This window comes from Candoia aspera, chromosome 3, assembly GCF_035149785.1.
Source record: "Candoia aspera isolate rCanAsp1 chromosome 3, rCanAsp1.hap2, whole genome shotgun sequence".
Lineage (NCBI taxonomy): Eukaryota > Metazoa > Chordata > Lepidosauria > Squamata > Boidae > Candoia > Candoia aspera.
In genome coordinates this window covers 80,701,685-80,728,244 of record NC_086155.1, presented here as the reverse complement: position 1 = coordinate 80,728,244, position 26,560 = coordinate 80,701,685, and the positions used below count along the sequence as shown (strand labels likewise).

General features: G+C 37.4%; 1 protein-coding gene across 1 annotated transcript in view; it reads right to left on the bottom strand.

Moving 5' to 3' along the window:
- LOC134493564 (calcium-activated chloride channel regulator 1-like) overlaps positions 1-24,423 on the bottom strand; it is a 30,170-nt gene extending 5,747 nt beyond the window's left edge. Inside the window, exons 1-12 of the mRNA XM_063298214.1 lie at positions 24,228-24,423; positions 22,503-22,643; positions 20,240-20,390; positions 19,575-19,683; positions 17,130-17,298; positions 16,822-17,041; positions 13,536-13,762; positions 9,988-10,165; positions 9,035-9,141; positions 7,310-7,534; positions 3,910-4,177; positions 457-621 (exon numbers count right to left, since the gene is read on the bottom strand). Coding sequence (XP_063154284.1) covers positions 457-621; positions 3,910-4,177; positions 7,310-7,534; positions 9,035-9,141; positions 9,988-10,165; positions 13,536-13,762; positions 16,822-17,041; positions 17,130-17,298; positions 19,575-19,683; positions 20,240-20,390; positions 22,503-22,643; positions 24,228-24,380 — 2,113 coding nt within the window. The 5' untranslated portion in view covers positions 24,381-24,423. The remainder of the gene's footprint in view (positions 1-456; positions 622-3,909; positions 4,178-7,309; positions 7,535-9,034; positions 9,142-9,987; positions 10,166-13,535; positions 13,763-16,821; positions 17,042-17,129; positions 17,299-19,574; positions 19,684-20,239; positions 20,391-22,502; positions 22,644-24,227) is intronic.
- Positions 24,424-26,560: the final 2,137 nt, after the last annotated feature.

Genomic DNA, 26,560 nt, shown 5'->3' with positions numbered 1-26,560 from the left:
ACTTTTTACTCTTTCTTTCTACTCCTTTTTCCTTCTTTTAATTTCTATTAGTTTTTACTATTGCAATTACAATCTTTAATATTTTTTTTTAAAAAAAGAAAACTAACAAATGAATCATCAAACAAATCAACCCAGAGTTCTCACTTGAGGCACAAATGACCCGGCTTAAATTATCCTACTTCAGATCATTATGCGATGACTTAGTTCTCTGGAGAAAGCTCTAATGCTGGGAAAGGTGAAAGGAAAGAAGAGGACAACCAGCAGCAAGGTGGATGGACTCAGTTATTGTGGCAATGAGTGCACCTTTGGAAGTCCTGAAACACCAGGTTAGGGATAGATCATGATGGAGAAAATCTACAGTATCTATGTGGTTGCTAGGAGTCGAAAACGATTTGATGGCACATAATCAATCAATCAATCATACTAAATTCATGCTCTTTCATAGTACATTCTTACCATTTTCTACGTAGCCTGGGACATATAGAGCTTGATTCTGTCGGTGGGTTTGTCGGCTGGTCCTATCTCTCCCTTGGGCATGTACCTTTATGCTGTATCTACCATTTTCTTTGAATGACGTGAAGTATCTTGAGTAGATTCCATCATTCTTGATAATATCTGCACCTTGACACAAAAATATTAAAAATTAAATTCTAGGAGAATGCAGGGAAAAAAACCCAAAAATGAGTTCTATCTATCCCTGTTTTTATAGAAGTGAATGTTTAATTCTATGGTTATTTACCAATATATTCAGAACCAATGAATGGCTGTTATAGATTTGGAGTTAGTCAAAATCCACAGGATCCTTTCCAACTCCATAATTCTTTACTCTTAAATTCTAGGTACCAATGCTATTGGTAGAGATCTCTTAAGGCAATAGGGACCAAGTTTATGGGTACCTAATTTTTGGGATGGTGGGCTAATTTTGAATACTGTTGTGAGCTGCCCAGAGTTGTTTGAGACAGGCAGCCATACAAATCTTTTAAATAAATAAAAAAATACAAATAAATAAATACTCAGAATACCTTGTAAGTGCTCATGCAAAATGGCTGTTGGGTGTGTGAATTCAGCCAATGATAAATTGACTAAGGTTTATCAGAATGTAAAGTCTCTGGTAGAGAGATACCATGCAGATGGTATATACCATACATATACCATGTGTGCATGATTTTTTTGCATGTAACTTGTCTATGTAAACACTTAACATGAGAGATATATCCCAAACATCAAACTAACAGGCATGTGTAATGATTTTTTTAAAGTATAGACACACAAGATAATATAGGTTTTCCAGAAGACTGGCTCTGAAAAGCATTGCTATGCCAATTAACTGTGGGAATTGTAAAGTAAGAAGCAAAAGTTATTTTGGGTTTCACTAGAGTAAAATTTTGCACCTTGGTTTGCCCAAAACTCTGTGCTTTTCTACTGAAATAAGGAAGGAGTTCTAATGTTTTGCAATAACATGACCACTAAAATACCGAATTTGCGCAACCCCCACCCTCTCTTCTGAATAATGCTATTTATTTTTCTGGGCTTAGAGTTGGGTGAGAAATATGTCTAATAATTACATGTTAATCTTTATATCAAACAAAATAATGATAGAATCTCACAATGTTATAAATAAACCTGTTTCATCAGAAATAAGCAAAAAAGAAAAACCTCAAGAAGATTTATAGTAGTATTTTTAATTCGAAGGATGAGTTTGTTTATTTTTACGTAATTCATAACATCTGGACTTCATTTTGAAGATCGCTTCAAACAATTCACCAATCAGGAAAAAAGGAAGAAAAGAGTGTTTCCTTGTCTTAAACCAGCTTCTCTTAAATATCTTTTAAAATATTGACAGGCTGCAAAACACTGTCAGGGTGTAAGCTGCTTTTGATGACCACGCTGAAATAAGTCCCAGCCCATCTTCTTTCTCCATTCCAGCTTGGTGCTTGGAAATCCCTCCCCCTATTTTTGCCATTTCCTCCTCCCTGTAGCCTCACAGTCCCTCCCTTTGTAGAGTAAAGATTAGATCAGATCATCAGAGCTTTGTATGGAAGCTTCATGCCCTCTAGTTACAATTATTCCTCCCTTGAAAGGCCACAGAATGTGTTAAAAGCAGCCAAAAAGAATGCTTAGGCTTCCTACAGTGCTCTGGAACCATCTGGGTGCTTTGCATTCATCATACAAATAGGTTCACCTGGTCAGAAAGGACATGCAAGGGAGCCACTCTGGGAAGTTTCCATCCATTGTATTGCAACACCCCTGGTGAAAGGTTGGAGTTCTCAACTGTTCTCTCCCGGAAGCCCTCTCCTTCATATGGCTTGGTAGTTCTCACTACTAACACCTATTTTCTAGAGAACGCCCCAGCATGTGTGAGAGAAAGGATCCCCACACGGTATGATACTTCTAGCAATTCAAAAGCCACTTCCTGGCTGTGTAGTAGTGAGTCAGCCCTTACTTCCCCTTGGAAAATAGACCAATCTATATCAACTTTACTTTTAAAAAAGAAAAGAGTGAATGTTAAAAAAAAACTTTTTAGCTTTAATTAATAACCTGTAAAGGAAAAGGAGATAAAAATACAGAGTTCTTTAAATCAGACTGTGACTTCAAAGGATCTCCTATAGAAGAACTGTACATAGAAAATAGGAGATTCTGGACAGACCCAAGTTGATATTGTTTTGCCCCTAACTTAAAGGAATAATAAAGTAGAGGGGTTCCCTGTTTCATAAAACAAACAATTTACTGAGCATGCACTAAGAACACAAAAAGCAGAGACAAACAAGCTAACGGAACAACACAAATAGACAATATCAAACTCTAGTACAAAGGGTAACATTCCCTATTCCTTTAGAGAACAATCTAGCCTTGAATCAGATTCCCTCTTTGATTCAGTGGTTACCTGGAAGTTCCTTTTCTCTGGAAATTCCACTTTAATTAGAGGAGAACCTTTGCTCTCTTTCTCCCCACATCACTTCCTTCCTCAGTTTCTCCCAGAGTTCTGCCTACAGTCCCCCAAAAGAATAAAGCCTCTTTTTTTTTTCTAGGTGGTTGAGTTGGGGGATTTGTCTGTGACAAAGTTCATGTCACCTCAGAGTCAAAGATGGCTGAACCTAGATGTTGTCTCTCTCACTTCAACAATTTGCTAAGATGTCAGACTTGAAGCCTTCTTCTCACAATAAACTTAAAAGCCTTCTCTGACTACTTGTACTGGGTTGACTTTGCTTGTTAACATAATCTTGGGTTTTTTTAAAAAGTATTGAGCATCAGACTGTCTTTTCCACTCTCTTCTTTCATGTTCAACAAGAGATTCCTTAGGTCTTCCTTGCTTCCACTCATACAAGTGGCATCGTTAGCATGTCTGAAGTTATTTCTCCCATTAATTTTATTTCCAATTTCTATTTCTACTTGTTCAGCATTCCTCATGATAAATTCTACATCTAAGATAAATAAATAAATAAACGGACAGTGGACAGTCTTGGTACAATCGAACTAAATTAATATTCCAGAAATATTGTCTGATAGTGACTGGCTACTTATATCCTGGGGAGCAAGTTTTGCTACATCAAGCTAAGAAGGGGTGTGATAAAGCAATACAGCAGAAGGAGAGCAGAGCAGAAGCACAGTGTCCTCAAGTAAGCCCTCCGTAGCTGATCCAACATGGTTCATTCTCCTTCCCAGCCACGCAGCTGCAATGGTGCAAGGAGCTCAGCAGAGACCATAACGCAGTGGCCAAACATGTGTTTTTGATCCAGAAAGCTGCCATCATTATCACTATTTTTTTTTAATGATGGCCTTAGATTATCAGTATATTGGGTCAATTATCTGAGCCCATATGGGTAAATGTATAAGTTCATACTTCTGGAATGCCATGTAGAGAGGTATTTGAAAAATATGTAATACAAACATTTTTCCAAGTACACTTACCAAGCCCATTGTCCCGAAGCTCTAGCTCTTCACTTGCTGAGTCTGATTCAACTGTGGCCGTAACATTTGCACCAAGTACTGGCAAAAGTCCTTGACTGACTTCTGCATAAATAATGATTGGGTTGGGAAAAGCATTTGCATCTCTGCTCAAGTAGGACTTCACAATTACTGGAGGTTCCGTTAGAGATGCCGGTCGGGAAGTTACTGTGATTGTTAGCACCTGAGCCCCTGAGTGTTCATTGAAAAGTATGTAAGACCAATCTCCCACCTGCAGATCAAAATTTGGAAGTAAAACATTATTAAATATTCACTTTGCATGGTCTGATAGGCATAAATGTAGTTTTGATTTATCTGCATATTGTGTTTTATAAGGATAAATAGGCATTTGTATGTGTAGAGATTTTAAAGAATTGGACTGCAGAAGCCCATTCATGCTCCCTTGTGAACAGTCTGGTTAAAAGTCCTGCACCCTGCAAATAACACTCTCTGGCATTTTTACATACAATTGTACATGTGTTGGCTTTCATACGAGCCAGGGTCCCATAGTTTCAAGATTATGGCTCACATGGAAGGAAGCTGTATGTGTGAAAGGTGTAATGATTGTGCAACTGCTTGCAATTAACAATATCATTAATACCAATTGATACTATCATGAGCAATGTCCATATAAGGCCAGGCTTTTGCCAGAACACTATGGTTAAAGAAATGCCATAATGGGGCTACAATGAGAGTGTACATATGATAACTTGACTCCCTTTAAGGAAGTCTTCACCAACCCAGTGTTTTCCAGGTACTGCAACTGCAGTAGCTCGAATTCTGAATCAACATGGCTAAATACTATTCCAGTTTTCTTCTACTGTGGAAATAATGGGCTTCCTAAGTTGTTGGTAGGCTGGCACATTGGAAAGACAAATGACACTTCTGCCAACTGTCAGAATGGAATGAATGGGAAAATTAATGGCACCAACTAACTGTTACAGCAGAGAGAAATTTGGGACACCAGGACACTCCTTTGACTCCTTTTATAGCCTTGGCTATTTCTGTGTCTCATCTACCATCTTATAGGACCTTCAGTGGATAAAGTAATTGGGACCATTCCATTGCCTCTATTGAAACTAGCCATTCTTGTAGGCTTCTCCTTTCCCTGACCTATTTTCCTGATTCCAGTTAACCATTTAAGAATGTTTGTAAATTGAAGAATTGGTTCCCCAGTTTATTGTTTATTTTGTCCTTTCTGAAGGCCATTTCTTCTACATCATGCCTTTTGAGTTTGCAAGTGTAAGAGAAGAAATGTTCTGGTTTCCAAATGATATACAGGTTATATTATATTTGGTATATTAGTAAAGGTAAAGGTTTCCCTTGACATTAAGTCCAGTCGTGTCCAACTCTAGGGGGCGGTGCTCATCTCCGTTTCAAAGCCAAAGAGCCGGTGTTTGTCCGTAGACACTTCCATGGTCATGTGGCCGGCATGACTACACGGAACGCCGTTACCTGCCCACCAAAGCGGTACCTGTTAATCTACTCACATTTGCATGTTTTCGAACTGCTTGGTTGGCAGGAGCTGGGACTAGCAACGACGCGGATTCGAACTGCCAACCTCCTGACTGGCAAGCTCAGCATTTTAACCCGCAGCGCCACTGCGTCCCTTATATATTTGGTATATTTTATATATATATAGGTATATTATATTTGGTAGCTCTGTGAAATTGTTTTATAGTGTGTTTTATATTGAAATTTTATTATATATTTATTGTTTTATATTTTAAACCACCCAGAGTTTCTCCGCTCGGAGGAGATGGGCAGTTACAAATTTGATAAATAAAAAAATAAAATAAATAAATATATGCTTTAAATGGCAAACTGATAATATATGTACAATAAGAGAGAAGATAGAGTGGATTAAGGAGGAGGCAGCAGAAAAATAAGTGTGTAGGAGAGTAAGTGAAGCAGTGAGCATGTGAGTAAACTCAAGCAATAATGATTGGGACAGAGTATGTTTAGAACAAAAGGATTCTCACTAGTTATTTCCAACCATCACTCAGCCATTATGGAGGCAATATAAAGCCTATCCTCATTACTGTTATTTGGCACAAGAATGATTGGATGACTGTAGAAGATATTGTAGATTACAAGTGGGGAACCTACCTATAGGACTTTCCACTTGATTTTGATAAATAAATGGCTTTGATGCAATAAGGTCCCCCAAAGTATTACCCCTCTTTCCAGTGAAGAAAGCAAACTTTAAAACTAAACCACATGTTCTCCCTATTGTCTTCATTTGTTGTAAAACTCAAGCGTGTTCAGTGTGGTGTTGTCTTTATGCTTGGAAATCTAGAGCTTATGAAAAACACTTTCAGCCAACAATGGTGGAGCAAATCCTATGAAATTTTCCATCCCAGCAAACTCTGTGAATGTGGCATGCCAGTATTCAGTAGCTTATTTTGCAGGAGCAAACATCACAGTGTCATGTTACTAAACCGGGTTAAGTAAAATGATAATTAGGAGCTGGACATGGGGTATGGCAGGAAGTCATCCAACAGGAAAACAAATAGCTACAAGCATAGTATGGATTTGGTAAATTGCAGTTTGATCCTTTCTGAAGTGAAGCAGAAACAATGCAAATGGAATTTCCAGGAATGACAAAGAATATCAGCTCTTGAAAAACTGCCTCATATCAGCATTTGTTGAAAGACAGCACTGCAAGTCCATAATGCTTAAGAATCTAGAACAAAATCACCTTCTGGAAATGGCTCAAACTCAGAGCTAAGTCAGGCAAAAATAAGTTTTGTGGCTGTTCTAAATTTGCATGACCTTGCAGACCTCCACACTTAAAAGGATAATACCGGGGCTCATAGGTCACTATTATCGATGTAATAATTTTATTCTTTTTTCTGTTAATTTTTTTCCCCTTGGGACTGTAATAAAAAGTGCTGAACAATGTACCAGCAATAACTGCTACCATCTTTATTATCCCTGTAATATCTCAGATCTTCAAAGTAATGCATTGGAACCTACAAGCATAGGTTTAGAATAGTAAGAATGGCAAGCGCATTTATTTGGTGCTACTCCACCGGGTGCCAAACTAAACAACTCATTCCTATATGTTCTGCAGAGAGTGGCAGAGAAGGAGGTAGAGGATGAGAAGAGATACAATAAATAACAGCCTGCACAATCACTGTTTTTGGAAAGGAAAGCTATCAAGATGAATACAAGAGCCCCAAAACATCACCAGATTTGATGTCAGCCTGTTGTTCTAAGTTAGCTTTAGGTACTCCAAACTTTACTAGTACAATTGCATTTCTAAAATAGATCTGTTTGTCTATGTACTAAAAGAACATTAAAATTATAACTTTAACGATAATGCAATTTCCTTGGTTGAAAGAAAGCTGCAATATTTTACCTCTGCGGTCCCATTAATCTTAAGCCGAGCTGCTTTATGATTGGTGCTGTCAACTGCAAAATTGTATTCATCATATGTTTTTCCTTTTGGATCCGTCAGAAGAATTCTAGGTTTGCTTTCTTTCCATGTAACAACAAAAAAAGTATCATTTCCTACAGTGTAATCGATGAATACAGTACCAGTAAGAAATCTCTTGGCATCGACCTTGTGACTTTTACTTTCAATCTGTAAGTGAAAAAAAAAAGGAATTATGATAAAGCAAGAAAATATTATGACTGTAATAAAATGTATTTAATTACTCTGGGAGCATACCATCTAAGATAAACTTCATAGCTAAGAACATGGGGTAAAAAGCTATATCATGCTGAAGAATAAATGCTGATATTGTTGTTATGTATTTCTAGTGCAACAACCACCATTTAACATGGCACCACCGCACCCATATATTACAACAAGTCTTTATATTATATATACGTACGTACGTATGTACGTATGTACATTCGGTGTACCGATCTTTTAGGTAAAGGTAAAGGTTTCCCTTGACGTAAAGTCCAGTCGTGTCCGACTCTAGGGGGCGGTGCTCATCTCCGTTTCAAAGCCTTGGAGCCGGCGTTGTCCATAGGACACTTCCGGGTCATGTGGCCAGCATGACTCACGGAACGCCGTTACCTTCCCGCCGAAGCGGTACCAATTAATCTACTCACATTTGCATGTTTTCGAACTGCTTGGTGTGCAGAAGCTGGGACGAGCAACGGGAGCTCACCCCGCCGCGCGGTTTCGAACCGCCGACCTTCCGATCGACAGCTCAGCGGTTTAACCCGCAGCGCCACCGCGTCCCTTCAATCGTCCCACCGATCTTTTACCACTCTGTAATCTTTATAGGTTATTACATATTTTAAATAAAAGAATACTTTGGTCTAGTAATAATAGACATACACAGGCACACACATATCTGCATTCACACACATCTACTTAGCAGCATGCTGCAGCTAAGCATACGTAGACATACTGTATTTGTTTAATAAGATGATCAAGATTAATAAAAAGTATAAAATTAATAATGAAGCAAGCAGTGATAATCAAACAGTAATAGTGACAACAGTGACAATAAGGTAGTCAATGAGATACGAGAGGGTTAAAAAAACCTTCTTAAATAAATGTTGTAAGACACGGACATATAAGAAAATGTATTAACATTTCCAAGAAAATATCAAAATATCTTTGGTTTTGTTAGCCCAAAACTGACAAAATCATTCCAAGGCATCCTAAGCAAACCCAAAAACCCAGTAGCCAAAAAAGAAAAACAGGAGTTATTTACAACATATAGTATAAAGGCTATAAAAACCACTATGTAGAGCAAACAGACAGAATATTAGCACAATGCATCCATGAATGTCAATTGATAGAAAAGATGATGAAATTTCTTTAATTTCACAAGACACAGAGAAATTCAACCACAATTTCAGCTGGTAAACTGTAAACCTTTTAGATCAAGCCAAGTGTAAGAATGCAAGAAAATTCCTAGAAGCTTGGCATTTAACAAATTAGCCAGCAACAGATCTATTGAAATAGCTCCCATTTACAAACCATTCAAAAGTAATGGTCAAAAAAAGGACCAAATAGATCTGAAAAGTGTATAGACCCTATTAGCTACTAACCGTCCGGAGTTGTTTAGAGTTGGGTGACATATACCTATAAATAAATAAACAAATAGCTGCCAAATACCTGAATAGACTGTTGAGAAATATTTCCACTTCCTGATGAAATTCCACTGAAAACATCCATCAGGCCATTGGAATCCAAACTATCAGTGGCAGCAAATTTTAATCCTCCTAAATTAAGATTGAGATAATTGAAATAATCTGTGAGTTTCAATAAAAGATTTGCATTGTGCCTAACAGTAGTTTCAATATTTACATTAGGGATCAGCAATGCAGCACCTGCAACAGTCCAGATGGCATTTGCAGGCCCTCTTTTCAATTAAATAAAAATTAAGGAATTAGATGATACTGCCAACAAGATTGTAGAATGAGATTAATGAGATTTTGCAAAGTTGAGTGATCTCAGGAGCTTTGGGATGATTTTTTGCACTGCTAATTGGGAGACAGAGGTCTGTTTTCTGACAAGTTTGGTGACCCCTGCAGTTGTCACTGCCCATCTCCCCCCACCAGAGGGACTCTGGGCGGTTTACAATAAAAGTAGTCAATTAAAACAATAGTCATAAAATATAAATACAATATATAAAAATGTAATTACAATTAACAAATAAATATAAAAATAAGAATAAAATCCAAGTGTCAGAAAGGTCTAATTCAGTCCATGTGTGTTATTTAAACTTGAGAGGACGATGTTTAGCAAGACCTAGTACCCTATTCCTTTCCTCATTGCTCTCTTCATAATCAAATGGGAAGCCTGTTGTGTTGTACATGTTGTCAGGACAACATATTTTAGAAATAATCTGAAACGCAAGGGAGAGCAATGAGAATGGGACAAGGAAGAAGACCTAGTACAGTATGGGCATTCAGACTGTTCTTTGGGTATTGTTATATCATTTTAGAATATCTAAAGTGGGAATACTTGACATATGAATGACTATGAGGAATAAGCTCACATTTTCTGAATCACCAGCTGTTGTTGAATAACACTGGAGACCTTCCAAAGTGTATAGCTTACTTTACCTGTCATGTTTGACAGCATTTCTAGGTCTTTTGAAGCACTTGGCCCCAACGCAATGGTGTGAATTATTGATTCACTACTTTTAACTGTATCAAAGCAAAATCGTATTCCTGAGTCTTCTCCATCTGTCAAGAGCACAATTTCACACCCTTCAGTACTTTGATATTTTGATCTAAACACCTGCATTAAAAAATAAATAAAATAAAATACTAGCAGAACAGGGAATGTAGTATAAAACTCATGGGATGTTCTTTAAAGTGAAGAAGTTGGATAACATTCTTACAATAATTATATTATATAAATAAATAATTTGTAATAAAAATTGCAGCATGATTCCCCCACTTCCATAAAGTAGTGCTGCATTCCTTGGGAATCATAACCTGTGAAATAAGAGCCAGAGTAGGTGTTTCCTGTGATCTTATAAAGTCAGAAAGAGAAAGAGGGAGGGAGGGAGAGAAAAAAAGAGGGAGAGATAAATGGTATTGTAAATCTCAATGGAGTTATGTGCTGTGACTCCTTCCCATCATTGTTCTTCCCCTACCTATTCAACTGGCCTTAGGGCCAAGAGAACATACAACATCCATTGTCTTGCTTTTGGTTATTCTAAAGCTCTGTTCAGATGTGAATTTTTTTTTCTTTTTTTGCACGATGTCATTGCAATTTCATTTTTTTGTAGCTCGCAGAATTGCTATATAAAATGTCTACAGAATAGCAGCATCCATAAGATCTTACTATTTTTGTCACATTGACAAGACCAGTGTTACGGTGTCATGCTATAAGCTTCATCCCCTTTGAGTGTGTGTGTAATGTTGCAACAAACATAGAAAAAGGGTGTTGTATGCTGTTTTCTTCAGTTTGATCCCTCCCTTGCCTGTCGCCATGGATGCCACTGTTGCAAAACCAGTATTATTGCAAAGAAATCTGCTGTATCCTATCAACATCACCAAACAGACTAAGGAAAAACCTCTTTACTTTCTATCCCTTTATTCTCTTCATTTGTTCTGTCTTCTTTTCCCTCCCACCCCAAAATCTATTAATTTGTCCCGAGCAGAGCAACACTAAGCTGCTAAACCCATATGAACATGCACTTTGGAAAAAAAAATGCACCAGAATTTTGGAACTACAAATTCTCCTACTTTACCACATCCCTTGCTGAATCCTCCTGTCATACTATAAACATTCCTGTGTTTTCTAATACATTACATACGTTTTAAAACCATGATTCATGAGGTCAGCTAAAGCTAAAGAAATGAACTGAACAACTACAAGGTTGAGATGGCTTCACATTCTCATCTCCCATTCCTCACAGACGGACATGTGAAATATTGTTTATAAAATCTGTATTTGCAGACATGTCTCTCTTCTCTTTAAAGGAAAAAGTTCCTTATAGTGTAAAAGATAAAAAGATGGGACATGGAGCTGCTTATAAAACAGCATTCTGATATTTTCAAATTCTGAAACTCTACTGTAAGAAGTGTTTCAAAGTGAATCAAGTGTCAGAAACCATGAGCCTTGGGAAGGAGGCAGAAGTCATCACTTCAAATATAAATAATCAAAACCTTTATAGATAATTCCTTTTTATAGATTTTTCTTTTCCAGCTGGGTTTTTTTAATCTCTATACCTCTAAACTAATATAATTGATTCAGTTTTTATTTGTTTAATTATCATTTTACCTTTTAAGATTGGATTCTGCTCTGCAAATTCATGAATTTTGAAAAGTGGATTAAAAGTCATAAAATGTATACTACAAATAATGTGTTGGGTTGTAAAACTACAAGCTGTTGTTGAAAATAATCATGATTATATTTTGGAAAAAACATTGCACCCTCTATGCCTTATTTTGGATTATCAGAATAATCTAAATACATTTTCTTGTATTTAAGCTGCTCCAAGTTTAAAGCAATTTATTATTCAGTATGTTTTTTAGGATTGGTGTCTGAGTTGTTTTGAGAATGTTTTAAAACTTTCATCCACTGGTTTGTTTTGTTTTGTTTTTTAAAAAATTCCCTTGGTGCTAGAGAAACTATATTCTATTCAAATGCGATGTGAAAATATAGCTCTCCTTTCAGAAGTAAATAGAACTGTATTGCATATTTACTACCTGTTTTTATTAACAGGGAGATGTGTGTCATTGGTACATTTCACTGGAAAACTAGAAAGATATATATCAAAGATGGGCATTCTTATGATGATGGAAGTCACAAATGTTTTGGCTGGGAGAAATGCCACATGGATGTGGCAGTTATGTAGTATGGGGGAGCACATCACACATTTGAATAGGTCAGGAATTTTCTCTTTTGTATTGAGGAGGTGTTTTTTTTTTAACTATTAACCCTGTTTTAGGTTTAACATTGTACATGTGTTGCCCACCTTAAAATGACTGGGAACTGAGATTCAGAGATGCAGTTGGGGACTCAAGGGAACACAAGAAAGAGATCTGGAGGCTACTAGTGAGCAGAAAAAATAAAATTAAATAAGTTAAGGAAAGCATATAGAGTATGGTTTCTGGAATTCTTTCTAAACTCTTTATAGCTTCACTTTGGATCATAAGACCAGGAGGGAGAAGGAAGGGCGTAGAATTGAGAACTGGGAACATTGCGAGCCACTACCCAACATTCCACAGTGATGCATTGGGGAAAAATTTTCCCCTGCAACCGATTCAGCCCTTGTTCAATCTCAGTCTGTCATATTATTTAGTACTCAGGCTTACAAGCCGCTTTAACTACAGCTTTTGCTGGTTTTTCCCCACGACCCCAAGCCCAGTCCCATTCTGTTTCAGAGAATTATCCTGCTGATGGACAAACACAGAGTCACAACCCCCTTTACATAATTTCTTTCCAACATTCTGTTGGGTCAGAAAGAATTAAAAAAGAAAAAATAAAGGCACTGCTGTAGCAGAAAAAAATCATACTGGACATGTCAGTTAATCCTTGCACACAAAGCTCTGAATTCAGTGGAAATGATAGCAGGGTAGAAAGATGAGACTGCATTGAACATCACTGGCCTGCAGGCTAATCCAATCAACAAGAATTTTGATGCCAGTCTCCCTCTCAAAAATTAATAAAGAAATTCAGATTTTAATTGTTTTTGACAATTAGGAAGAGGAGCTCCCATTGGATAGAATGGCATCCCCCCAACCCAACTTATTTTCCATACTGGCAGGAAATGATGGATCTTTTTCCAATGGTACCCTTTGGGCATGGGTACCATTAGATGCTGTCAAGGACTTTCCCCCAAAATAAATTTAACGAATACAATTTAAATAAAAAATGATCAAAATGTTATCAGATCTTCACACAAGAACACTGAGATCATGAGATTTGTCATTTAAAAATGTGTGTGTGTGTATTAATTTTAGTAGGCATCTGTTAAGCCTGTGGCACCTGTGACTATTGCCAACCCAGCTGCATCAGGCTGAAAAAGTTACAATGATTGGATGGTATAATCAGTTCACATTTCTCTTAAAACACTTGCACTAGCTCTCTATACATCATATGTCTGGGGGAGAAAATCTAGAAATAAAAATAATGGGAGAATGTTTTCTTTTACCTGAAATCCTTCAAGCACTCCAGCACAAATGTTAGTTCCTCCACCAGCTGTGGTAGGCAAATATTTCACAAGATCTTTGCGGACGTTGTCACTGACAATCTGTCGCAAGCCAGTCTTAACGTTGGCAGCACTTTGAAATGTTACAATTCCAACCCAGGAACCAGTTTCAATTATCTGAAGGAGGAACAATTCAGCAGCTTCCTTTAGGCGACCAATACGATTATACTGTAGGGATTGACATGCAGAAGAAGAGCAGAGCTGTTAATTTTCAAAACTGATGGAACTCCGCCATATTGGCTGTGGCCATAAGTTATGGCAAAGCTAGTTTGAGGTTAGTAGTAGCACAGCCATGATGCAAGTACTAGTCTTCTCCAATTTAGCATCTGAGAAAAATGGTTGTAGTCCAATACATGTTGAGGGTGCCAAATTATTGCACTCGTCGACAAATCTTTTAATTGGTCTTTGCAGGACATTATATGCAGATTTTAGCATGTTATAGATTTTTAGCACAATATTAGGAAGTGAAATTTTGATTTAGCAGGCCTCAGTACAATGGACTTCTAGTTCAACAGACTAAATTTCTGCAGCCATTTATATCATTTGCATTTGCAGTAACCAAATGATGTAGGTTTCGCTATATCTCATATACCTGTCAGTATTAACTTATGCGCAGCCTTTTTGTGCTGGTGAGAGATTTTGAATTCAGAGAACATATTGTACGCAGTCTTGCAAAATGGCTGCTGGGGGAGCTTGCTAACTCACAGAATGTCTGCACTGACAGACATCACCCATTACAATTTACCAAAATCTATCTCCACAGGTGCCTAGTCTTTTCAGTCTCTTTGAAGGATACTCCATAATGCTCTTAAGTACCCTCTAAGACTTTCTTTGGGTATAGTCTTTTGCTGTGTAGATGACTAGTGGGAGCAAAGGCAGCAGCATACATGACTAGAATGTAGGCAGAGGAATACTCAAATCAGATAGGATGCAGCATAAACTTTATTTGAAGGCTGATGCTGCAGAAATACATGTTTAGTTTTCAATGAATTTTTGTATTTGCATGTTTCCCTTATAACAATTTTATTAAAAATGCATCAGAAAAGTGTTGAAAATTTGCATTTTTCCATTGCTCTAGCTATAAGTAAATAATTTGTTTATATTGCTTACTGCTATGTAGTGATACATACATTTTTTTAAAAAGTTTATATTTAATATAGCTGTGGGGTCTGGCCTGGGAGAAAACGGAAGAAAACTGAATTTTAAATCCCTTAATTCACCTTCAGTGCTTATTGGGTCTTAATGTCTTGTCAGTTAAGCAACGGAAGGGCATTGGTGGGCTGTGCTTACAGCATCCATTGGCCTTAATCCAGCCCTGATCTCAAAGTTCCAACAGCTTGTTCAGGATCTGTAACTAAACATTTGTGCTATTTGGAACTGTTTATGTTCTTAGTCTTGAGCCTAGTCCCTATACTTTTCCTCAAGGCTCTTTTACCCATCCTTACTTTTTTCTTTTGTGGTTTCTTACCCTGTATCCTTTCTCCTTCTACTCTTCCTGGGCTTCCCTCCTCTTCGGATCTAACTACATGTCATATCACAAATGTATCACTAGATCTCCTGGCATATTTTTTCTAAACGAAATAAGGCAATTGGGAGAAGCAACTGACGATAACATTGACAGGAAGGTATGTTTAAACTTTATCCTCACTTTGTGATATCCTGTATTTCACTTTTTTACTCTTAGGCCACATCCACACAGCCTCCTTACCCTGTCACAAGCACACCCACCAACTGTTTGCAGAGTACATGTCCTTAAGCCTCCCCCTGTATTTCAAGGTCAATCTGTAGCTGAGGCAGCCCAAAGCTGCCTTCTAGTGCTCCACTGCAGAAGGTATGTTTTCTCTCTTATTCCAGCTCAACATCTTCCATACAGACAATTCATGGTATGTGGAGGAGAGGTTGGAGATAGCATCGTTGGGGTGGTGATCTGCTTGGCCCCAATTGATCCATCAGGTTTGCTTGAAACTGCCCCCCTTCTGTCCAGTTCCTGGGCTCAGTGCCTGTTCTGCAGTGCCAGTTTGGCTGTGAGAGAGTCTAAAACCTTGCCTTCTGCAGCTCCCCTGTGTTTCTTTCTGTTTTAAAATGAATTGGTCAACTGATGGATTGGCTAGGCTAGAAAGTATGAAACTCTGAAACTGAGTATCCCTTTCCTGGCTTAAACCAAGTAATTGGAGGTACAACTGAAAGGACTTGGCTTTTGTACTTCTCTGGCCTGTATGACAGGGAATTCCCTTTCCCTGATGTTCCCGGAGAAGCCCAGCTCCTCACTTCCACTCCTCAAGTAATGTTCTTAGGGTAGTTTCCAGTTCCCACACTGATTCCCCACAACTAAACTTCTTTCTCAAATTCCAGCTCTTCAAAAACCCTTATCCAGCAGGTTCATCTCAGCAGCACAAATCCAGAGGACAACTAGATGGCAGCCAAAAGATATGAAAACTTAACTTTTTGCTGCCTTGGTGATCAAGTGGTCAAACTGTTGACGGTTGACCCTGAGTTACTGTATTTTTTTTAAAGTGTAGTTGGTCAATGGTACAATAAGAAAGAAAAAAAGAAAAAGAAAATGCAGTGATAGAGTAACTGGAGAGTTGCATCTGCCAGTTGGAGGAGGCTTTTCAAGTAGTGGATGATGTTGGACAAGAGTTGAACTTTCACTCAGGGAATGACCAATCACAGTCCTTAAAATGTTTTAAAGTTCCATGTTAAAGTAGTATGGACAGCAGAACATCACAAACCCTTTCTGATTGGACAGCAGGCATGTGCCGTGTGGCTTTTAGGGCAGCAATGTCCTGCCAGCTTCAGGACAGGAGGGGGGCATGACAAACCAGGTGTGTGGATGCGGCCCTAGGCATCTTCCCACTTTTCAAACTACCTTACAAACCCCTACTTCTAAGGCCTGTATAAGACTTTGATCCAACCTCTTGGATAACTTCCCCTTTTTTCATAAAAGCTGAGCAACTATAATTTACTATAATTTCATAAATATTCATGCTAATGTTTACAAAAATGAAGTGCATATTATGTTGCTAGTGGTTAAATATAAATAAATAATTAACAGCTAACCCAGCACTCCTCCAAAAAAAAAATCATTTTGAAGTTTTCTGTTAAAAGAATCTTCTAACACTACACTTACCCATGTCATACTTGTAGAAACAAAAACTTTCAACATTTCAAAATATTAAAATTCACTTTTTAACAATTAAAAAGAACCCTTCTGATAGCAGACTTACAGCACTCATGCTTCCAGAAACATCAAGCACTAAACAGACGACTCTGTCATGTGTTTGCAACAAGGTGATAGTCAGGTCAGGCAGAGGAGTATTTAGTATAGATGAATTGGCAAAGTCAGTGGAGTTCATAATTACTTCCCACGTACTCTTATATGAGCACAATTTGTTTTGCATATTTGTTGCTTTGATATTATGATTGCTTTTATTACAGAACATAGTAACCTAAAAAAATAAAAGTAAGAATAACTGATTAGGAGGACGAACATTGGATCAAAATAAATGCAAAATGTTTGATACTAGTTATACTTACAGAAGACAGACTTTGCATATACATTATAGACACTGGAGTGCTTTGGGATTTATGTGGTATAAACTGACATCCAGGTTCATACATCTGAGTGCCATACTGAAATTTGCAATCTCTGTGTTGTCCTGGTCCAGTTGGAAATAGGTATATACCAGTGACATTAGCTGAACATCTAAATGATATAATAAAAATATATAGTTTATGAATCAAAAATTATGAAATTAGCATTTAAAAAATGGCTTCAAGTTGAGCCTGACTTCTGGTGACTTTTTGCGCTTATTAATTTCATTTTCTTTGCAACAACACTAAAGTGGTTTGCTGTTGCCTTGTTCCAGGATATTTTTCAACTTCCTAGCTTAGCCTATAACTGTGGTAGCTCTTGATCTGCCATCCAAGTCAGGAGATGTTTTTATTAAGTGGAGAATATCTGCAGCCTTGGACTTTGAAGAAGCAGGATAGTAGGAGTACTGATGCCTTTGAACTTTGGTCTTGGAGGGAATTCCGGGGAAGAAATTGTGGACTGAAGACAGCTCTGCAAAAACCAGAGCTGACTACCACGGTGGAATGAAGAGCCAGCGAATAGACCGGCTCTTCATAATTCCTCTCCGGACAAGAAAGGTCTTGAGATTGCCCACAAGTGCTCCAGACAGCTGCTCCTTGCAAGGAGACAGCAAGACAGCGGTCTCTGGTGGGTTTAGAGCTCTGGGAGATGAGGGAATAGGCTTCTTGCTCAAACCACAGTCAGCACCTTTGACAGGACACTAAGTTCGCATACTTCCTTTTCTAATCACTTTCAGAAATTGCTTGCTAATTGCTTTTCAGCCATTGGGAACCTTTGGATCAACAAGTTTTACAGCACTGGGTGAGTTTCCTTCAAACCTTAGTGAAAGAAGTTGTAACTACAAGTTTAAGAACTTAAAAAACATTTTTTTTTTTAGTAAACAGCAAAAGAGTGATTAAAACTTTGATTTTAGAAAGTTACAAACAGGCTAAGGGTCGAGATAAATTTGAGAATTAATTAAGATTTTGGAAATAATTATAAAGAAACCTTCCCATGGGAAAATGCTTTTGTTTTCAACTTTTTTAAAAAAACGTAATAAGACCAAAAATTGGAAACTAGTGGGAAATAAAGATTATAATTAAAGGAGAAGAACACCTAAACTTGGCTTACAATTATAGAATAAAGCAAAAATATTTTAATATTGGACATATTGAAGGATATTTTTGAACAATGGTCCCAGAGGTTAATAGTGTTTGCCTCTGAAAATAGACTGTGTTTAAAAGATGCTATGGAAGAGGAACAAGTTCTACCTGACAAGATCTACCTGAAAGTAGATTTACAATGACAGGCTACAAGAATGACATGGGAAAAAATGTTACACTGGACATAGTATATAAAGAAATACATAAAGAAGAGATCATCTGTTGCATTTTAAGAGAAGGTAATAAATTACTAAAATTGTTTATACTTTTTGTGATGAATGGGGAAGTCACCTCTTTATATATTTCTTTTCTTTTTCTGTTTCTTTTCTGTTTTTCTATTTTTCTTTCTGTTTTTTCTTTTTTTTCTGCACCTATTTTTGCTTTTTATTCTTTTAATTTTAGTTTGTATTAGTTTGTATTGTTATAATTGTAATCTTTAATAAAAAAAATACTGTAATGAACTCTGGTATTGGAGAAGACTCCTAAGAACACTGTGGACAGCCAAGAAAACAAAGCAATGGATCATCAAACAAATCAACCCAGAGTTCTCACTTGAGGCACAAATGACCAGGCTCAGATTATCCTACTTCAGATACATTATGCAAAGACCCAGCTCTCTGGAGAAGGCTCTAATGCTGGGAAAGGTGAAAGGAAAGAGAAGAGGACGACCAGCAGCCAGACAGATGGACTCAGTTACAGTGGTGGTAAGTGCACCACTGGAAGACCTGAAAGACCAGGTTAGGGATGGATTGTCATCTATGTGGTTGCTAGGAGTCGAAAACGACTTGATGGCACATAATCAATCTGCAGTTCGGGTGCATTAGCTTCCAACATAACCATTTAAACTGTTCAAATCTGACACCATCTCAAATGACAAGCAGAAGTCTCTGTACCCATCTGCTTAGTTTGTGGACAGCAACTCATGACATCAGAATGAATAAGCCCACGTCAAACATCAATTCTAAAAAATAATTAGTTTTTAAAAATTTACTCACTTTAAACTTATCCTTTCTCTAAAGAAACAAATATGAAATGCTTGTTTCTTACCTCTTTTAAATTTTTATTCTCATAAGGACCCTCAAGATAATAGGCTAGGTCAGGGGTTTTCAAACTTTTTCTGTTAGTTTAAAAAAAAAAAATCCTGGATCTTTGATCAAGAGGCAAAGCTCTAATGATAGAAAATTGATGGTGTACTGTACTCTAGCTACTGTATCCTACTAGGTCAGCTTATATCTAGGAAGATACCTTGTTGCCTCAACTGTCTTTTCCTCAGAAACATAGAAAGGAGCATCATAATTATATTCATCAAAAACACCCCATCTGAGATGAGCCCACTCGTGGACAAGGACTCTGCCTGTAGGAAAGAGTAAAACAACTGAATTATAACACAATAATTTAAATTTACAATAGACAGTCAGTAAAAAGGTATGTGTATGTGTTTGTATGTATGTTTAAAGGCTGTTCAGAACTGTAGACATGTCATTGTTAGTTAGTTAGATGCCACTGAGAAAAATTTTGGAAGTGAAGCTGTGTTTAACACTATGTGCAGTCCCCAAAGAGGGAACTTCATTAAATATAGCTTAGTTGACCTGCTGCACAAAAATGAAAGTTCCTTTTCTATCCTATTACTAAGATGCAGAAACCCAGCCATCTTTTGAATTCACTGAACAGACCTAGGGTAAGATAGTTTCAGCATAGTCATTTTAAGGTTGGAAACTGTACTTTTCATTCTAAACTGCAGACTTTGTTAAATCTTTGCCTGAGTTTTGATCCTTTAGAAAGAAGTGACCAAGGGAGATAAGGCATTTATTTCTCATCAACTTTCTTATTTTGTTTGGTATTGTTTTAGTCCCTGCCTATTGAAAGTGTCATTATTGAGAACTAAAAAACAGTTAATTAAAAGATATTACCTCGAGAGCCATAAACATTATGTGAACTGTTATCTGTCAGGAACTTTGGCGTGAAATGAATGTATCGACCTGGCATCCCACAATCGCCATACTGCAAGGTGTAGGGATCATCTCCAGATTTCAAGTAAGGATTGGCTACTATGATATCGGCCTAAAATAAAATAATAATGGACATATTTTAAAGATCAGTAAAGAAAAAGAAGCTGATGTCTTTTGCTAAGGCAAAATTCTCCTTGGTTTTAGCCTACCTCTTAAAATTTCATTATATATTTTTTTTATTTATTGCATTATACAATTCAGTATTTTTTAGCAGTGCAATTGCCTATAATGAATATGACATCTTTTTTTTGTACTTGACAAGGTGTTGCACACCGGCATAGAGCTGGTCAAAATTAGCTCCCTCTGCATCTGAAACATAGACTTCAGTCACCATAATAATGGAAGGCTTGACTGGGACTCATATGATTTGTGAGGTGAAAGGTCCCCTGTGCAAGCACTGAGTCACATCTGACCCTTTGGGGGAATGCCGCTTTCACGATGTTTCTTGGCAGACTCTAGCGGGGTGGTTTGCCATTGCCTTCCCCAGTCGTCACCTTCCCCAGCAAGCTGGGTCCTCATTTTACTGACCTCGGAAGGATGGCAGGCTGAGTCGACCTGAGCCGGCTACCCGAGAATCCAGCTTTTTCTGGGATCAAACTCAGGTCGTGGGGAGAGTTTCAGCTGCAATACTGCCGCCTATCCCTCTGCACCACACAAGGCTCTCATATGATTTACTCACATTAAATATAATTCATTTAATTATATGGCAGAGATGGGGAACCTATTTTCCTTCATAATTCCTTGTAGCCACAATTAGCAGGGCAAACATTTAGGGATGTGAAGAGTTATTCTTCAGCAACATCAGCAGCATCTTTGCAGTACAGGGTCACTTCAATAGACTAAAATAAAGACCCTTCGCATCAAAACAGGAATCCAATTACAGTAAAACCTTAATTTACTGGACTACTATTTGGCAAACCTGAGATGGAATGGGTAAAATTTTCATCTAGATATCATCCCCTCCTCAAAATAACAGGTAAATCTGTTGCAGCCCAAATAGTTCAGATGAATCAGATAAATTTATATTAATTTTATCTTAATAATGTCATTATACAAGTAAGACAAATTATATTATTTGTGTCAGTTTATATAACGTTGTCACTACATAAATGGTGAAAATTTCATCATTTATTTAATTATGTCATTACATAAGTGATATAAATAGACACAATGAAGTACTTTTGGATTTAATGGACGTTTGGAAATAATGGATATCTCCTCTCTCATTAGTCCATTAAATTAAGTTTTATTGTGTATAGTACAGGAATTATTTGTTTCCAGCCATGGGCATAAAGTTCACAAGCAGGCACTTGAAGGTAACAACTTTTCTGTCATTGTTTGACTGTAAAGGGAACAGGGAATGGACAGGGAGAAGAGCTGCTGCCAAGGCAACAGTCAAATAAGTGGGGCTCGAGCCAGGGCCAAGAAAATAACTTGAGAAAAATGTATGAGACATGCCCCTCCCTACTTCACATGAAGATAAAGTGAAGGCAGAGGGAAGGACATTCAGACTTGCATGATTCTGCTACTATAGCTGTTAGAATAAGAATAGTCCTGACATTTATGGCATTGGTTTCTTAGTCTAGTCCACCTTATAGGGTGACATTGATTCATTTGCAAACTTTGTCTGAATATAGAGTTTACATTCATAACCCCCATGAATGTCATTGTACAGTATCTTAAAATCTTAGATTTAGAGGGGCATGTTTAAGCTATTGAGTTTAACCCCTTGCTCAGTGCAGGAATCTGAATAAAGCCTGTTGGTAACTTATTGCATGGCTGAACTGTTCTTACAGATTTTTTTCCCCCTAATACTTAGTCAGAATCTGCCTTCCTATAACTTAAATCTATTATTCTCTGTCCTGCCCTTTGGAATGAGAAAGAGAGAGACAGAACAGCTCTTGACCTTCTATCTGACATCTTTTCAGGTATTTGAAGAGTATCCTATATTCCATCCCAATCATTTTTTTTCTCAAGAATAAACACATCCAGCTCTTTCAGACTCTCTTGGCAGGATCATTAAAAGGTAAATATCCTTTTAAAGCAACTGCAATAGGAGAAGGCAAGTGAGTTATAAGGGCAGACAAAATCAGATACCTGCTGCTATATTATAGTTTCTGTCTTTTAAAATATCACATATTTTCAAAGTATATTCCCCACTTACTTTTTCATAGGATTCTCTTGTTATTCTTTTATACTCGGCTTTAGGTGTCCATGTCAATGGAATTATAATTTTTACAGACTTAAAGTAAAATCTTTGTTCCGTAGCAGTGATAAGATAAGTGGATGCTTCTTTAACCATATCCTAATAGGAACACAAAACACAGAACACAAATATATCCACTTTGTTGTGGAGTACTGTCAATAGCTACTGCTTGTCCTCGGGTTCTGTACATTGCATTTATCTCATTCTACTTTGCACTCTCATTTGATCTGATGTTTATTTTGGGGTTTCACACGTTGTCCCAAACAATCTGAAAGACCAGATAACTCTACCTGTACCTCAACTTCCCAGGATTTGACAGTCACAGATTATGTTGTTGCATCTTTTTCTGTTCCTTCTATATACATATTTTTTTCTTGCACCCTTATCAAAATCTTGACATTCAGGAAATTAGCAGATGAGGCTATCTGCTATGTTGACAAATAATAAAAAAGAGTTAAATGCATGTGAAAAGGATCCATTAAAAATAGAACTATGAAATAACTATGCAGGCCTATACTGTGAAACCATCTCTGCTAAAGCTCACAATCCTGTATAATATATGAAAAATACTTTTCTTCCTCTTTATTTGCATCACTTTTCCTCACTCTTTATATCTTCCTGATTCACTGAATTACAGTTCCCATAATCCCAGTCAACATGTTCATTGGCCACATTGATTGAAAATGCTAGGACCTGTAGTTCAACTTAGCTAAAAAGCATCAGGTTAGGGAAGGTTGGGAAATATGACATATAGTGTGATGAAAGGTGAAAGGTTCCCTGTGCAAGCACCGAGTCACATCTGACCCTTTGGAAGGACACCGCTTTTGCGATGTTTTCTTGGCAGACTATAGAGCGGGGTGGTTTGCCATTGCCTTCCCCAGTCATTACCTTCCCCAGCAAGCTGGGTACTCATTTTACCGACCTCGGAAGGATGGCAGGCTGAGTTGACCTGAGCCAGCTACCCGAGACAGAATCCAGCTTCCGCTGGGATTGAACTCAGGTTGTGGGGAGAGTTTTGGTTGCAATACTGCTGCCTACCACTCTGGGCTGCACAAAGTTCTTATGACATATAGTGCCTGAGATCAAATTATTACAATTGCCTAAAATGAAGGAGGATTTATACATCTCTCCTTCCAAATGGTGAGGGAGAAAGACTAGTTAACTATTAGAATCATCTGAGGGTGGAGCAGTGGTTCCTTTTGAAATGGAGCACACAGTCCATATGATAAAGGCCAGCATTCTGAGACAGAGTAATCAAGTTGGTTGAAACGTTTATGAATTCCTTTGCTGTTCCATAAACGTGAATGGTATATACGTACATATCACTAAACAGAGGAAAACATCACTAAAAGGACAAAATATTAGACACAATTAAATTTGCATGATAGATATAGAAAAAAATAGCAACTATAATTTAAGAAGAAATATATTTCAGCTTGAAAGCTTGTGACCAGTTAATATTTGTGCCTGTTCAGTCTGCTGCCTGTTAGAAAGGGTCTCTTTTTTTATCAAATTGGTCTTGAATTGCACAGCCCTTGACACAGTGAGCTGTCCACCATAACACACGTATCTTGGAATTTACCTCATTATTTATGGAAGACAAGTAGATTTTACCACTATATACCCAGCAGAATCCTTACTGTATTATAAAGTTAATATATTCAAAATGTCTAATAATCATACCTTTATGCTGGTAACAATTTTGTCATCTTCAGGTATCATTGGGTTAATTGCAATAACAATGTCTTCAAAGCCACCTTTGTTGAGCTTGATCATGGTGCCCATTACTCCATGTAGTAGCATCATCACCACCAAAGTGTCCTGACTGAGTGCCATCTTTGTTGGCACTATTTTCCACACACTCCCTGATTGAAAAGATGGCACAGAAGTATCACATATGCACGTACTTATATATGCAGGAAATTCCAATATATTTTATAGCAGGACTTTGTTCTGGTGAAGTAATTCAGCCATTACTTCAACCAATCAGTTGTTGTAAATTGCCCAGAGGCCTCCGACGGGAGGAGATGGGCGGGGATAAATTAGATAGATAGATAGATAGATGATAGACAGATAGATAGATTACTCTTAATATTCTCTTGGCTACATATTAACAGGGAATGTCTTTAAAGAATATCATAAATAAGAATTGCAGTTCCTTGTTCTGTTCTTATAAATTAATTGCAAACATTTCTAAAGACATTCAAACCAAAGTAACCTTCTGGAATGTCAATCTAACAGGAAAGAAATTTGTTTGCTTTATATTTTAAAATGAACTTAACTTTTTCCCACTTATGAAGTCTACAGTTGGATGGAAGCCACATGATATCCTATTATTTGCATTTCTCCAAAAATTGTAATGCAGTTTTTCAGACCTAAAAATTGATGAAAATATGTGTTCTAGGGAGAAGTGCCACCAAAATACATTATTTTAGAAAGAATCATTTTTAGCATTATGTATACTAGAAAAGCTGTAGAAAAATGCATATTTGGGGGCAATACTTTAGATATGATTCTAGCCAAAAAAGTGAAATTTGTGAAGGTATTAATATCTCTTACTGTTGTTTATATTCATGATACTTCTGAAACTTTATTCACTGCTATTTACAAAGCAAAAAGTACCAGAATACAAAAGGGTGAGAGCCTTAGAGAACATAGTTCCTATACTGAGATTTTTAAGCGGGGGGGGGGGGTCATTTATACTCCCACTGCATATATTAGCATCAAGCTACCTTGTCTGATCCTGAAAAAAAGTACTAAAATAAAATAAAATAAAAACTAAAATTTTGATACTCAGCTGGAAATCATCTAAAAATCCTAGGGCTGTAGAAAGGGAAGTAAAAATAAATAAATCCTTGAACAGAACAATGGCAAATCACTTCCATATTGTTGCCAAATTTCAAGGATGTTCCAGGAAACCAGAGGTGTTAATTCATGGCCATGGACTATATGGGCTCCCAGGATCCATTTGTGATTTCCCCAGAACTCCCAGATGATGCCATCAATATTTGGAGGCAAAATGGCTGGATTTTGGTGGGGTGATTTCAGGCCATTTGTGGGGCTTAAAGGTGGAGTGGAGGATTTGTATTCTTCTCTCATTCTCTCATATCCCCTGCTACTGAAAAAATGGACCACCACCACAATAAAACTGGTTCTGCCCGTTCCAGTTTCATAATAGCACCATCAGAATGGTTTTCGCAGACCTCTGGAATGTTGGAGGGCAGAGGCAAATTGAGCAACCATAAAATAATAAATAATATAAGAAAAAAAATAAGGCTTGGGATTAGGATCATTTAGTCAGTTCTAAAATCTTTAAGAAATGAACAAAAATAGTTGTACACATACACCAATAATTATCTCTTCTTTATTTCCTGGAAGGAAGCTAGCTATCATGGTCCATGATACTAACTAGAGCAGTCAGATAATGATGTATGGCCTCCAAACCATCGGACTCAGCAAGTAGAAAGGAGAGCTCAGTGAGGCTTCTTGCCAAGCAAAGGCATCCCTGCCTGAATTGAAGAGAGCTGGCCGCAGCCTGATTTAAGAAGCAGCCCTGACCCAAGTTTCACTGTTGGAAGCAACTGTCTGATTTCCTGTTCTGGCATGTTGTTCCTGTGTCTTCTGCTTGTGTAAAAAACCAGAATCTCGTGGGTTTTTTTGGGCTGGCTGATGAACTTGGACTGGCTGATGAACCTTGCTTGGCTTTCTGGACTTTATCTTGACTGTTCTTCCATGTGTCCTGCGGAAAGTGAAACATCTTCAGAGACTTTGATTTATGTTACTTTTCTTGTTTGCTTAGTCTTGAGTGAATTGCTCATCACCTACAAACTGCATGTGCATGTGTTAGAAACCTGAAACAGGACACTGCCCTGCTGTTACCTGAGGCAGGAGACACTCCCATTAGGGACTTTGAAATTCAAGCTGTAGTTCCTGATTATACTTTATATGAGTTCATGCAAGTTAAATTATAATCTCCTTATCTTTTGAATACTTTATTGTTGAATATTGCTGGTATG